This window comes from Sceloporus undulatus, chromosome 3, assembly GCF_019175285.1.
Source record: "Sceloporus undulatus isolate JIND9_A2432 ecotype Alabama chromosome 3, SceUnd_v1.1, whole genome shotgun sequence".
Lineage (NCBI taxonomy): Eukaryota > Metazoa > Chordata > Lepidosauria > Squamata > Phrynosomatidae > Sceloporus > Sceloporus undulatus.
Window position 1 is genome coordinate 67,568,935 of NC_056524.1, and position 15,954 is coordinate 67,584,888.

Here is a 15,954-nt window from a genome sequence, read left to right on the forward strand (position 1 = left end):
TCCCCCACAGACTTTTCAAAATGGCCAAACTGGTAGGTACCCATAGATCTACCAGTTTTTTTTTTTTTTAATTCTTTTTGGAGTTGATACTATCTAATGGCAGTGAGCCCAAGTGCATAATGGAAAAAATGGTCCATATTTCTTCTTTGAAACTTGTAGTTCTGTTGTTTTCATAGAGTAAATCCTAGACTTTATATTAGGTGTTACAAGAAACATCAATGGACTTTCTGCTTATTCTTCTGCATTGTTCATTATCTTAAATCTTTCCAGTCTGTTCTGAAAAGGGATGATGAAGCGAACTTGTTAAAGTTAAGCAGTTTTTAGATGGGAGACTGCTTGGGGATCCTAATTTTGAAATCCAGGATGAAAGAAATTTGGGAAATAAATACAATAAATCTTCTCAGTCTGATGTATACCTCTTTTAAAGTTGCATTAATTTTAGCTGTTCTGCCTTTGGAATCATTTTCATATGCATCAGTCACTAGATTAGATTCAGGAAGTACACTGTTTGCAGACTGCATGTATCCCACTCCCTGTATGCTAATCCATAGAATATTGAGGGGGGGGGAATAACAGACCTTTTAAATAATGTGGAATCAAGCATGAAATAGTTTATAATGTTCAAAATAGAAGCAATCTATTTTTTCCCAAGGTTGTTGGCTTTGTATGGAAGCTGGCACTTTGGAATTAAGACTGGCAGTTTGGAATTAAAGATCATTTTAGGTGACGATAATGTCAGATAAATACAAAGGACATGGTCAGCTAAGTACAAATGCATGAGTAAGGTAAACAGCCAAAAGGAAAATGGACAAATGGAAAGGGAGACAGACTTAAGAGTATCTGTCAATGCTCCAGAAAACAAAAGAAAAGACAAACCAAAGAGGGAACATTTAAAGCTTTATTTCTAGCTACCTGTCTGCTTCTACTGCCCTCTGTATGAACATCATTTCTAGTTACAATCATAGAGTTGGAAGAGACCACAAGGGCCATCCAGTCCAACCTCCTGCCATGCAGGAAATCTCAATCAAAGCATCCCCAACAGATGGGCATTCAGCCTCTGTTTAAAGACCTCCAAAGAAGGAGACTCCACTACACTCCAAGGGAGTTTGTTCCACTGTCGAACAGCCTTACTGTCAGGAAGTTCCTCCTAATGTTGAGGTGGAATCTTTTTTCCTGGAGCTTGCATCCATTGTTCCGGGTCCTGTTCTCTGGAGCAGCAGAAAACAAGCTAGCTCCCTCCTCAATATGACATCCCTTCAAATATTTAAACAGGGCTATCATATCACCTCTTAACCTTCTCTTTTGCAGACTAAACATCTCCAGCTCCCTAAGTCATTCCTCATAGGGCATGGGGACCCTTCACCATATTAGTCGCCCTCCTTTGAACACGCTCCAGTTTCTCCACATCCTTTTTTAATTGTGGTACCCAGAACTGGACACAATATTCCAGGTGGGGCCAGACCAAAGCAGAATAGAGTGGGACTATTACTTCCCTTGATCTAGACACTATACTTCTGTTGATGCAGCCTAAAATCGCATTGGCCTTTTTAGCTGCTGCATCGCACTGTTGACTCATGTTCAACTTGTGGCCTACTTGGATTCCTAGATCCCTTTCACATGTAGTCTCGTTCAGGCAGGTGTCCCCCAACCTATATCTGTGTGTTTCATTTTTCTGCCCTAAATTTAGTTCCTTACATGTCTCTGTGTTGAAATTCATTTTGTTAGCTTTGGCCCAGCTTTCTAGTCTATTCAGGTCATTTTGAATTTTGATCTTGTTCTCTGGGGTATTAGCTACTCCTCCTAATTTGGTGTCATCTGCAAATTTGATAGGTATGCCCCAAATTCTGTCATCCAAGTCATTGATAAAGATGTTGAATAGCACTGGACCCAAGCATAGTTGGTCTTCTCCATGTTTGAGGAATTTATTTTAATATTTTGAAGAGCAGTATGAAACCTACTGGGTGAATTTGGCCAAGATGCATGCTTTCAGCCTCATAGGAAGGCAATGACAATGGCAAACCTCCTCTGAACAAATCTTGCCAAGAAAAGCCCATTATAGGTTTGTCTCAGGATCACCATAAGTCAGAAATGACTTGAAAGCACACAACAATTATGAGAATGAGAGCCAGCATGTTCTGGTGGTTTAAGCATTGGACTAGGACACTTGGATACCAGGGTTCAATTCCCTGCTCTGCCATGGCAACCCACTGGGTGATCTTTGGTGAGTCACACACTGTCAACCTCAGAAAAGCCTGTGATGAGTCTGCCTTAGGGTCACTATACATTAAAATGACTTCCAAAGGCATACAATAAGTTATAAGATTAGTATATCAGTAGTTTTCATGTTGCATTTATATAAACTATGAAATTTATTGGAATATCAGTAACAATATCCAAAGCAGTTTGTACAACATCCTACCCCTACCCCACAAGGTGCAGTCAGATGTGGGACAATTTTGAATGCAATCTCAGGGGCATTTCTCACTTCACACATGGTTGCATCAAAGCCCAACAGCCCAAACTGACAGTGAAGTTTTGCTCCAGGCTGTAAAATGTCTCAGGTGCATGCAATGTGCTAAAGGGGAAATGCTGACTCAGAGGAAGCTGATGAAACTTCAGCATGGATTGTGTCCTAACAGTTCAAAACTGCACAGTTACTTTGGATACATGACAGGAAGATGATGAAACTCTAGCAGAGGGTTTGATCAGAATCCTAGCCTGTGTTTGTGTATATAAGGAAGAATGTTCCGGTACACTATGAATTAGGTGGATGTCAGTTGGTGGTGGAGCATTATGTTAGATGCTGTAAATATTTCTGTATTGTGCTTGTAAATATTTTGCTGCAACTAAGATTAAATGCCTGTTCAGAAGAACCTCAGCAGTTATGAGTGAAACTATCTGGAAGCAGAGTTTTTGTCTCCAGCTACTTCCAGACTCGGCAGTGGCATTTGCTTTCCTGGCTGGCAGTCTTCTGCGTATGGACTCAGTTTGCCCCAGCGCTAACACAGACTACATCCTGGTCCTTGGGCAGGAGGTTTCTCATATAGTTGAAAGTCCCATAATACAAGTTAACTACCACAGAGATAAATTTAGAAGGACATGATTATTAAACAGAATCAAAAGAAGAAACGGCAGCTTAAAAACATAACAGCCTGGTTTGTTAGGATCAGATGATTCTCTCCAGCATCTTGGTTGCCACAGTTGTCATCTGTATGCCTTCTGGAAGTCAACAGTAGGAGAAGGTGTAAGGGCAGTAGCTTTTCCTTTTGTATCTCCTAGCAGCTGATATTCTATGACATGCTGGCCCTAGACTTTGTATGTATAATACACTAGACTAAATCCAGTTGTTAGTTCCGGCTAGAGTAGGCTCACTGAATCCATGGAATTAACATAAATATTGATTTAAGATGTTCCCATTGATTCAGTGGTTTGAGATTCACAACTGGATTTAGGCCATTAATTCCTATCCCCCATAAGCTATCCAGTGGTTCTCCAACTTTGGTCAACCAGGTGTTTTGAACTTCAGTTCCCAGAAGACCCAGACAGCTTGGTCAACAACTGGGAATTCTGGGAGATGAATTCCATCTATTTTGTTTTGGGGACTGCAGAAATCAGCAAAGAACTCTAGGCTGTTCTTTTGGGTGAAGTTTGTTTTCAAGCACTAACTTTTTTAAAGGAAGACTTCCTCTGTAGTACACATGCACCCTCTAGTGTACTATTATAAAAATAACAGTTGTTTCTGAGATATTAAAGCCAAAATATTGTAATTAATTGTTTCTACTGAATTCTATTAAATTACGTACATTTGATCATCCTAGAAAACTTGCTTGAATTTCATCTATCTATTCTGGTAGATGTATAATGGATATTGCTCAATCTGGGGCAATATATTGTGTTTCCATGCTTAACATGCAAGATGCTTATCTCATCCATCCTTCCAATTCCCCCACAACATAAGTCATTACATCCAATTTTCAGAACAAGAACTGAGGCTGAGAGCAACTTATTCAAGGCTAACAATGATATGACTGAACTGGCCATTGTGCTATCATGCTGGACATCATTTAGCTCCAACCACCCCTGAACATAGGACCTAAAATAAAGGATAAAATAAAGGATAAAGGTGGCGCAGTGGTTAAATGCCTGTACTGCAGCCATTCACTCAAAACCACAAGGTTGCGAGTTCAAGACCAGCAAAAGGGCCCAAGCTCGACTCAGGCTTGCAACCTTCCGAGGTCACTAAAATGAGTACCCAGACTGTGGGGGGCAAATTAGCTTACTTGATAATTAGCTTACTTGCTGTTCACCGCTATGATCTTTGGAATAGCGGTATATAAATAAAAACAAACAAACAGCAAGAGACTTTCACTTCCCAAGGCAGTCAGAGAAAGATTTCTCAACAACTGCCTTCAATCTGTCCCTTGTGATTCCAACCCATTGCTTCAAGTCCTGTGCATTGAAGCAACACAGAATAAGTCTGCTCCAATTTCAGTACCCCACCCCACTAGATAGCTAGAGCAGGGATGGACATCCTTAGCTCTCTGTTTACTCCAGTTTCTTCACTACAATTTCCAACCAGCTATGTTGACCAGGGTTCATCAGAGGCACAGTCCAACTACTTCTAGATTGCTGCATAGCCTCCCCTGTGTCACAATAACAATCCACAAGTTTATTCATGTAATCAATTAATTCTAACATTGTATATATTGCCTGTGAATGGAGGAGCTGGGCAAGCCTGGTTGGTGCCACCCAATCACAGCTCTGGGAATGCTGTGAGAGAAGACCCACAGGGGAGAAAGAATACAAAACTGAAGCTTATCCAGGGGTATCCGTGTTGGCCATGCAACAAAGTCCCAAATCCAAAGAAGTGATGCTTTTATTGGACCTACCTCAGAGCATAAAATACATCATGCAAGCTTTTGAAACTTCACTGGCTTCTTTATCAGGCAAAGATGTTAGGAGAAGAAAGAAGATGCTGAGAAGATGCTGAGAGAAGGCAGATGGGGAAAACAATAATTGAATTCTATTTTAATGTATCACTTTTTAATTATACTGTTTTTTTAAAATTGTTAGTTGTTCTTTTGGAGGGAAAGTGGGATACAAATAAATATAAAGATGATGATGATGGGTGGTGATGGTGATGATGGCCTAGAGATTGGGCAAGGATTGCAAAGCGATAGGAAGATGGCAAAGAAATAGGGGACAGCAGTAATAGAGATAGGACACTCAACCAAGAGAAAGAACAGAATAGGATTTTGGGGAGCTATGAATGAGTAAATAGTTCAGTGGTTGTGTGAACTAATTGTGTATTAATAGACTTCTACTGAACAACATATCCAACATGGCCAATAGAAAAATCACCTGGAGGCCCAAGTACTCAATCTTGGGAGGGATCTTGGGGGGGGGGGAGGATTGAGTGACAGGAGACCATGGTTTTGGAACTGTGAGGCCAGCCTAGAAAGGAGATCCATCACACTGTCCAACAAGGCGGTAAACAAATATAAATATATGGCCAAAGTCCTAGATATATCATAAGCATTAGGTTTCTGTTACCTGAAAAAGGGGTGGAGAACCTGTGGCTATCTTTATGTCAATTAACTACAACTTCCATCATTTCTGACCATTGGCTATGCTGGTTAAGACTGATAGGAACTGATGGCCACAGATTCTGCAGAACCACAAATTCACAACTGTGTTGCAAAGAAACGGTGATACTTCACTTTGATCATGCAGACTTGCATGATTCATGTATCAGCTAATCAAATGACAGAGCATCACTAAGTTGGACTTTTCACAGGAACCATATTGCCTCTGTTCAGCTCAAGCCTTGTCCTTTACTGATCCAGTCTGACCTTGATGCCCATTGTCAGACATCCACACAGCACAGTTCAGTAGTTAAGGGCCACACTGCATTTATTTTCATCTCAATGCCACCACATACACACCACTCTTGAGAATCCCATGTTGACCAGCACTCTAAACCATTAATCAGGATTTCATTCATTTGACAATAAAATTCAGCCCACATTATACCTGCTTTTATGTTTATCAAACTGTCTTTAAGATTCTGTTGGCTGCACATTTCAACCATAAAATGCTAGGAATTTGTGTGTGCTGTTAGCAAAAATTGCCCCAGGTAGATATAAAACAGAGCCACTGTTTACCATCCCCATAACAAGTCTAGCCTGGATATAGTTTACAATTAAACAAGCTTGGTATGTTTTACTTTGCCACAATACTAACATTTTCTTACATTCCCCCTCTTTATCATCTCTGTCTATGATCAGAGATACACTATGCTGGAAATTGCTTTATATAATTCATGCTGTAAAAGAGTCTCTTTCTTCTACAGGGCTTCATATTTCTAAGAAGTACTTCACTTCTAAGAACAGTGAATCCTTGCAGACATTGCTTACAGATCTTTCCCCCCAGTGAGTGTCATCTCTTGACATTTCATTCATAATGTACTTAAAAGCTTTAATTAACAGAGTTTGAAAGTTGATACTATCTTATCTTTTCCTGAATAGACAGGTCTAAAAGCACTAACCCATGATGAATTATTCCCACATTTTATAGCTGAAGCTGGGAAACTAAAAACCAATCTAACGATGGCTGTAAAATGATATCAAGGGAGTTGTAAGATCACTACATTCCCTCTTTTTTCCATGGGCACCTTACTAGTAATGACTGCAAAGAAAAAATGCAGTGACCTTTATGGGGAAAATGGTTCAAAACACATGTATTCTCTTTCCTGTACCATTATTACTTCTTATGCAATGGTTTCTTTTTTACATGTTGCTTTAACATATTATCTAAAGGTAACATAGTATAACAGATCATTCCTCTCATCCATTTTTAAAAAACAAGTTGGTAGCAAAAGCTAAATCTCATAAAATACTTAACCCTGCTACCTGCTGAAAGTTGCCCCTTAATCCATTCCAGATGTATATAGGAAAATGTACCAAACCCCCCCCCCCCAAAAAAAAAAACCCCAACACAAACCCTGAAACTGGATTTCATTGGAGAACACATAAACAGATAGGAGGAAAAAAATGGTTACTTCCTTTTGTAACCGACTCCAGTTTTGAATGAGTTCCTCTAGTGGTCAGCATACAAACTGTAAATGTGTGGGAGGGTGGGGAGTGATGAAAAATAATCCACGGTGGAGATTTCAGGTTTAATTTCTCTCTTTGATTTAGGATCTGTTTAGCTATGCAATACAGTTGGTCATATCACCCTATCCCAAAACTTGGCTTATTAGCATGTTACAAAGATGGTGGTTTTAATTATTTCTTTCTTTACTGAAGACTGTGGATTATGCAATATTAAATTTTTATGGTTTTTATCACAAAAGGTAGATCAAAGTTGGCCCAGATGGACAGAAGAAAATAGAAAAATGATGTTTTGGATGTGAATTTATATGCCAGTTCAAAAAGTAAAAGTGATCAAGGCATTGTTGACTGGAAAAAATATATGTGATCCCCCGTTACTGCAACCATTACAAATTAAACCAACCATGGGTGGCATCATCCATCCTGAAAGAGTAAGGCACACACAAGCAGCGTTATTTAGATAAATCAATCATTATTTATTTATTCCAGCACAATTATTTAGAATTTAACACATTTAACATGGGGTGGAGTTAAGAATTTATTTTTATCTTTTAAAAGATAATTGTTCTGGAAACACACAAATAAATTTGGTGAAAATCCAGCCAGCCATTTTCATATGAAGTGGTACAATATACAAAAACTTGATTTTAATGTCATAATTTTAAATTACATTTGACCTCATTTCTATTTGTCTCTGGGTTCCTAGACAATGGTTGACAATCTAGTTCCCTGCTGAGTGATAAAAATCATCTACTAACATCCAACAGAGAACACTGGAAATCTGGACAACACACAGCTCTGCAGGTGCCAGTGGAAATGTTGTGGGCCCTTAAAAGAACACACAACCTGGATCTCATAGGAGAAGCATAGGCGGGATACAGACGGGCAGGGGAAGACGTCTTGGAGGTGTATTCTGCTGAATACAGAGCCTCCAGACCGCCCGCCCCGGGGACGTGGCTAAGGTGTATGGGGCTTCCACATGGGGGGCAGTGAAGACACCTCACCTGGGGCTGTTTATGACCCGCAGTTTCCATACTGCCACCTTGCAGGATGCTGCAAAGAGAGAGGCAGCTTCCTCACGGGCGGCCAAAAACGGGGCTTTTTTTTTTCTTTTGCCGGCTGGCGGATGCGCAGCTGCGGCGCTCAGCACAGGCGGCAGAAAGCCTATGTGCACATTTAAAGCGCCCAAGCCTCTTTAAACTTTTCCCCCCGCCCTGCCCATGAACAATGGTGGTCTCCTGCCAGCTGGTGATCAGCTGGTGTTGGCATCCTTGTCCGCTTGCACGTTGCTAGTGTCACCAGCATCATGGATGCCTCCTCTCCTTTGGTCCTCGCACTCTTGCTGAATCTGCAATGCACAGCCACAGCTGTCGCTGCTGCCACCGCTGTCCCCCTGCCATCCCCCATCACCTCCCTTGTACATATGTAAATATTTAAAGTTTTAGCGTTTTTTTATTGTTAGGTGAAAATGGCGCAGGAATGTGTGTAGGGGTTCACTTTAAATTCCAAACTTTCCACAATTCTAGCAGCGCATGCGTACATGTTGCTCTAGGGTTAGGGTTAGGAGTCTTAAAATGCGCTGCAGCTGTGCTGCAGCTTCCACACCTGCATGGCATCTGATGCTGCAATTAAAGCCTGACTGCAAACTGTGCATGTTCCAGGACCCCGACTCATTATGCGACGCAGCAGACACGGAGCTTTTAAATGGGCAACTTAAATTAGCGGCGTAGCAATTCTGGCATACCGGTGCAGCAGCTTATAGACGGAGATGCGCAGCTGCGCACTATATAGAAAAGAAGCGGGGAAAAGCGGCACCTTTTTAATGCCGCTTCTTCCCGCTTGGGGTGTGCGGGCGGCGTGTTCATGGCAGCATTCAGGTAAGGGCCGTCTGAAGGCTATACCTTCATGGCGTCATGAACACACCCCTTTTTGCCCATATGTATCCCGCCATAGTTCCTTTTCTTAGTTTACTGTAATTGAATGACTTAATAATTTCTTTAGCAATAGTACCCTTTGGACATTTCTAGTCTTTATTAGCAAAGTTTAGGATTCCTGCATTATAGCACCTGGACCCTGGGATGGCCTCTGTAGACAGGTACATTTGACTTCATCATTCTTCTAGCAAACCTCACATGCCTTCCATTCTTTGTAACTTTTAGGATATGTTTTGTTTTTTCTGTCTATCCTGTTTACATGATTTGAAACTAACAGGTATGTCATCCAGTGTAAGTTGCTGTAAGCCTCCTGATGTCTGCTTTGCACAGAAAGGCAAGGAGTATGTTTTTATAGTAAAATAGTATTATAATACAGTAAACATTGTGGCATCTACAATGGAAGATCCTCTCAGAATGCTGAGCTGCAGTTCTATCTGAAGGAGATCAAACTGTTGTGGTAGGGAAGCACTGAAGTATTTCAGATGATAGCTGCAAAATTCTTAGCTCTTCTATACGCAGTGCCTCTACCAAATCTAGCTGGGTTCTCAAATGTTCACAATCATGTTTTAAGACAGAAACCTGAAAAGTAAGAAGCAAAAAGATATTCATAACATTATCAGTTATTATTATACAGTCACCCATATATGTAGGCACTCATTGACCACTGAGACAAATTAAATCCAGGGCAAAGTGCTTAGAATAATTTTTAAATTCAAAGCTACAAATATATATATATATGTGTGTGTCATTAAGTTTCTTTTAAAAGGCCTTCAATCCATAAGAGATTATACAGTTAAAACTATACTTGACACATATTACACAGCAAAGCTTTGATATAGTCAATGGCCACTTAAATCTCAGAATCTCACAATGGAGTTTATCACACAAAGGCACAGAGGCACTTCCCATGCAGAAACAGGATTTTAAAATCCGCTAAACACCCACAAATGTGGGTTGTTTTTCAGACACTTTGGCAGAAAGAGAAATAACGAGAAAATAACCTGAACAGAAAGCCGACATAAACCACTCTTTTCTACTTTCTGAATTTCCTGAAAGTAAAAAGGAGCAGGTTTTGTCAGCATTCCATTCGGGTTATTTCTCTTTCACACAGACGTCATCTGAAAAACAACTGGCATTTGTGGGGGTTTTCTACTTTCTGTTTAGGTTAACCACGAACATCATGTGAAAAACAACCCACAACAGCGGGTTGTTTTCACTTTAAACCTAGTTTCTGCATGGGACTCATCTTGTGTGATAAACTCCAATAAAAATGGAAATAGATTTTGTTGTCATTTTTTTAATGACAGTGTGTGTATAGCTACTGGGTTTCACTGCATCTCAAAGCTCTTTGATTCTCCTCCATAATTTGAGGCCACAGAAGAAACATTATAAAGTAAGCAAGAAAGTGTAGATCTGATCAACCAAGAAAATCTAGCTCACAATACAGTATTCAGATTTGAATTTAAATTATCACAATAATGATTTTTAAAATCCATTTACAGCTGAGATTGAGTCTTATAACCAGGATCTACATCTGGCCTTTGGATTACTTTTATATATAGGGAATTAACATTTATGATGGTTTCACAGTTATAGAGCTCTGTTTTCTTAAAGACCCATAAAAGTCAACCTCCTTGCTTTTTAACTGAATTCTTTTCCTTTTGGAGACTGTTTTTAAGGACTGAGGTTAAGCCAATATGATGGATGTCACTTTGGGGAATTTTCAATCCTTCGAGAGATCTTAAAGCTTTTCAGTTTTAATGTCTTGTATAAAAGATAGTTAGATTTTATGTTTCCATATGGTTTCAAAGCAACCCATCTTCAAACCTTTTGTAACAACAGCCTAAAAATTCAAATAAATACCTTCTGCAGGGCATGCTGTGTTTCCTTGATCAATGACATACATATTTCTGCTGCAAGATCCACACTCTTCTTTTCATTCACCTCTGATACTACACCACCAAGAAGCACTTTCTTCCAGGATGTACTACAAACAAAAGGTTAGAAAACCCATTTGTTATATATCATGCATCTAAATCAAATATCCAAACAAAGCTCAACAATGTCATTTAAAACCTCTGCATTAATAATCATTTTAGTAAACAGCTATAACTTACAATTGATCTGCTTCAAGACTTAACAGTTTGAGAGCAGTAAGAAGCTTCCAAGAGGGACCATCCCAGCCAAATGTCAAATCACTAGAGACAGAAAAAGGCAAATCATTAAAAAAAATTAAATCCCATATATATTTCATATACTACTCATAAAGAAAATACTGGTTGTCTACCTCTATCAGTCCACAAATCCAATACTCAATAGCAACATCTAAAGCAGTAGATTTGAGACTTCAGCTTGTATAATTTGGATTTTTGACTTTGTTGTCTGGCCAGAAATGATAGGGCAATTTTTCTTCCTCTTCTTGCCTTTATAATTTGGATTACAGTGGTACCCCGGGATACGAAATACCCAGGTTACGAAATTTCCAGGATATGAAAAAATCCCATAGGAAATAATTGTTCCGGGTTACGAATGTTTATTCGGGTTACGAAAAAAATTTTGGTGCTTTTTTCGGCTTTTTCGCACGAAATCGCGGCTTTTCCCCATTAGCGCCTATGGCATTTCGGCTTACGAAGGCTTTTCGGGTTACGAAAGCGGCCGCGGAACGAATTAATTTCGTAACCCGAGGGAGCAGTGTATTTTCTTTCTCAGATGTTTCCCACTTCTATATCAATTTAAAGGTTTGGCACAAATTAAGGTTTCCCACATCCACTTAATATCAATGCTTCCCATTAAGATGATTGGCGATGGGAAAAGCAACAATAACCATAGATAGCCCTCTGGCCCTGGAGATATTCCAGAAATGAACCTTGTTCTGCAGTGTGTGTTCCACAGAATTAGCAAATTGTCAGCATCTAATCACAAGAGCCTTGCAGGTGATATAAATACTCTATGAAATTGAGTATGATGTTGTGAGCTTTTTTTCCCCTTACCACAACGTTTGAAAGTTATACTGCAGCATCCCAGAGAGGCGATTCTGGCTGAAACTTGAGACTTGTTTAGACATATGTAGAACTTACTCTAAAAAGCTGTGCTCTTGTAAAAAAGAAAGTTTCTTGTGTCGTTGTTTGTCTTCTGGAAATGCATTTTTAAGCAATATACCTAAAGAAAAATGAAATGTTTCAAAAATTAAATAATTGTAGTAACAAATACTATTTTTATCATATATCACATTTCCACCAGCATCTCAGAAGCAATACAATGAAAGCATTTATTTTCACTTTGGGCTGGGAACGCATGTGATTCTAACATCACTGATTGGCATGGCTGGCTTTAGGGCAACTAACCTATCTTGTGGCATACCCATTTCTTCCTGAGTGATCCACGGTTTTTCATGATTTACACCATCAAAATCTATAAAGCTCAAGATAATTTTCTTCTGAAATTATTTGATATGCTCCATTATCCAATGTATGTTTGCAGTGTGATCCTTAGTGCTTCTTCCTTTCCTGAACCCAGCTTGGACATCTGACATTTCTTGCTCCACATATGTTAAAAATCTTTGTTGTGGAATTTTGAGCATCACTTTGCTTGCATGGGAAATTAATGCAATGGTCCTGTGGTTACTGCAATTCCTGGTGCCCCCTTTCTTGGGAACTGGAATACATATTGAATGTGTCCAGTCTCTGGGCCACTGTTTTGGTTTCCATATTTGCTGACAGATTTCAGTTAGAACTAGAGTAGATTGTGTCTCTGTACTTTGAAGTAGTTCTATTGCTATGCCGTTTTTGGTGATTTTTCTCTCTAAGTGCTCTAAGCATAGCTTCCACTTCATTTTCTAAAACTGTAGGATCATCTCCAAATGGCTCTTCCTTATTGAACTAGGCTAGCAAAAGGAGTGGTATTTTACCACTCCATTTGGGCCTGGTTCTTTTCAGATGATGCAGGTCCTGTGCAGTTTCCCACTGTGTTCGGGGCGTGCATCATCTAATGCTATGCCCTGAACAAAGCAAGGAATCGTGTCATTTTGGCCCATCTGGTTTAGGCCTGATTCATCTTTTCATCTTTTTTATATAGTTCCATCAGTGTATGTTTCCATCATTTTTTTATTTCTACTTGGTTAGGTAATGTGTTCCCTGTGGAGCAAACTAGAGGAAAAGAGATTCCACCTCAACATTAGGAAGAAGTTCCTGACAGCAAGAACTATTTCACAATGGAACACCTTCCTTTGGAGAGTGATAGAGTCTCCTTTAAAGGTTTTTAAATAGAGGCTGGATGATCATCTGTCAGGGGTACTTTGAATGTGTCTTCCTCATGGCAGGGGGTTGGACTGGATGGTCCTTGTGGCCTCTTCCAGTTCTATGATTCTATAATGTCCACTCTTTGTTTAAATTTCTCTTTGACTTCTTAAATCTTCTGGACAAAGTCTCATGTCCCTCCTGTTTTTGTTGTCACCTTCTGTTTCTCTGCACTGACTGTTACAGTAATTCTCTTGTTCCTCTAACCAAGTTGCTGAACAAGTTATATTCAGGTTTCTGACTCTATTTCTGTCCCCTTTTACTTTTGCTTCTCATCTGTCCTTAACTGCTTGAGGATATTCCTCTGTCATATGCTGAGGATTCTCTTTATGTTTTGGTTCCAGCTAGTGTCCCTGTGATCCATTTGTTCCTAGGTCCCAAAACAGAAGCTTTCCTTTTCTCCTTCTGCCTCCGTATTTGGAGCATAAATGTGGTTTTTCCTGAAGTCTTATTTGCTTCAACTTAGTGAACTACAATAAGGTGACAAAGAAACTCCTAGTGCCTGGCAAGGATTGGGAAGAGAGTTAGGAGTTACATAAATGAACACCAGGTGGCAGGAAAGACTAGCAAGAAATAAAAGTAGCAAAGGAGAAAATAAAAACAGAATGGTTGTTGGGGGAGCTAGGAGGTTTCTCGTGTAGGAAAAGCTGGGAGAGCCCAAATGAATACCAGGGTGAAAGAGAGAAAAATCGGCATGAATTAGTGGGAGAAAAAGCACTGGGGTAAAGGTGGGACTAATGGATTTTAAACTGAGATTAAGCTAAGTACTTTCATTAGTAAATATATACTCAGAATTTCTGCAGGTATCTCCTCATGTGCAATTATTTCCTTGCCTAACCAGTCCAGCACAGAGCTAAAAATATCTGTGTCACCTATAGGACCTCTAAGGGAGTTTCTCACTGTAAATAAAAAAGAGTGCATCGTTTTTCCCTAGCAATATTATAAGGCAAATGTGGAGGACAAGAGGACAAAAGCAGGAATGTGATCACTAAAAGGGGCAACTAAATAGTGTCTTGTGATTGTTTTACCACAAAATACCAGCAGTCTTGTAAATGGTGTCTTTACCACAAAACACTAAACTCAGTTCTTAAGGCCCTCATCCATCCAATAAATCATGCAATGTGAACTGAAATCAAGCTACTGCATAGCGCAGAGCAAGCTACAATAGTATTTCGACCCCTTACAATGGGTGAGGTCTGTATGGCCTCTAAAAGTTTGGCTCCATCTCCCATCAACTACAGCCAGCATAACCAATGGTGAAGGATAACAAAAGTTGCACTCCACCAGTACTTGGAGGACACACTATTGCTATCCCTGCCTTTAAAAGTGGTGGAATTCAAAGCTCAGGCAATCTTCAGCTACCCCATATTAAACTTCCAATCAACCTTCACCACCCATCAATGTGAGGATCAACCACAGCCTTACCTGTCCCAACATAAACACTACTATGTGGATTACCACTGGAAACAAATCCATATTCCAGAAACAGGCGCTGATTATCATGAGGGCCATAACAAATAAAAACTTCTTTATATTTTTGACAGCGCATAAGTGTTGTTATTTCATAGCACTTTGTCTTTTCATTAAATCCACCTTTCACCTTGGAGGAAGTTGAGAAAATAATATATTTATGAGCAGAAAAGTTTAAAAATACATAAACTGTTTAGAAACTACTATTTTTCTGATTACTGAAGGCAAAATTTGTCAAATAAAACTCCATGATCCTGCTCATGAAATGCTTGTTATTGTGCTCATGAAGTATGTAAAACTGACGGCATACAACTTGCACCAACAGAACAAAAACAAGGAAAGGTACTCCTGGATGGAGGGCCTCCTGTGTGTTCCACTAATGAGGTCAATACAATGAACCCTTGTTATATGCTGAGGGTTGGTTCCAAGATCCCCCGTGTATAACAAAATCCGTGGATGCTCAAGTCCCATTAAATATAGGAGGGATACACACCGCCATTTAGTACGTATACAATACGTACTAGGGTTAGGAAGGGGCGGTGCTTCCGCGCACCCCTAACCCTAGTACGTATTGTATACGTACAAGATGGCGGCGCCCCTTCTACATGGGCGCCGCCATCTTTACGTACTGGACGCACAGCATCCAGACGTGTCACGCCGCTTGTGACGTAGCGAGCGCGCCCCTGGCGCCTCGCTACGTCGCAAACGCGACTTTAAAAGAAGCTCCATTTTGGAGCTTCTTTTTCGGTCCGCGCGGGAGTCGGGCCGTGTGAAGGCTCCGGCTCCCCTGCGGACCTACTGGCAGCGGCGGCAGACCGCCGCAAAGCGGCGGTCTGTACCCCGCCATAATGACATAGCAAAATTGTGTCCCTTATAAAAAATGGAAAATCAAGGTTTGATATTTGAAATTTATAATTTTTTTGAACATTTTCAAACCGTGGGTGCTTGAATCAGTGTATAACTTTTTAAAATACACCCTTTTTCAAATCAAGAAATGGACTTCTGACCTCCAGATCTTCTTTCTTTCTTACTTTCTCTTTTTAATTTTTGGATAATCTTCTAGTCCAGCCCATGGAGGATCCCTAGGACACAAATTTGATCATCACACCTGAGCATGAATACTTATGTAACTAAAACAGCACC

The 15,954-nt window shown here is 40.0% G+C and overlaps 1 protein-coding gene across 6 annotated transcripts in view; it reads right to left on the reverse strand.

Moving 5' to 3' along the window:
* Positions 1 to 8,959: 8,959 nt before the first annotated feature.
* Positions 8,960 to 15,954, reverse strand: part of SETD4 (SET domain containing 4) — a 35,682-nt gene continuing 28,687 nt past the window's right edge. For all 6 annotated transcript variants that reach the window (XM_042456667.1, XM_042456666.1, XM_042456669.1 and 3 more), the window contains 5 exons: positions 14,767 to 14,941; positions 12,124 to 12,205; positions 11,164 to 11,244; positions 10,910 to 11,033; positions 8,960 to 9,625 (listed from right to left, as the gene is read on the reverse strand). In XM_042456667.1, coding sequence (XP_042312601.1) covers positions 9,491 to 9,625; positions 10,910 to 11,033; positions 11,164 to 11,244; positions 12,124 to 12,205; positions 14,767 to 14,941 — 597 coding nt within the window. In that variant the 3' untranslated portion in view covers positions 8,960 to 9,490. The remainder of the gene's footprint in view (positions 9,626 to 10,909; positions 11,034 to 11,163; positions 11,245 to 12,123; positions 12,206 to 14,766; positions 14,942 to 15,954) is intronic.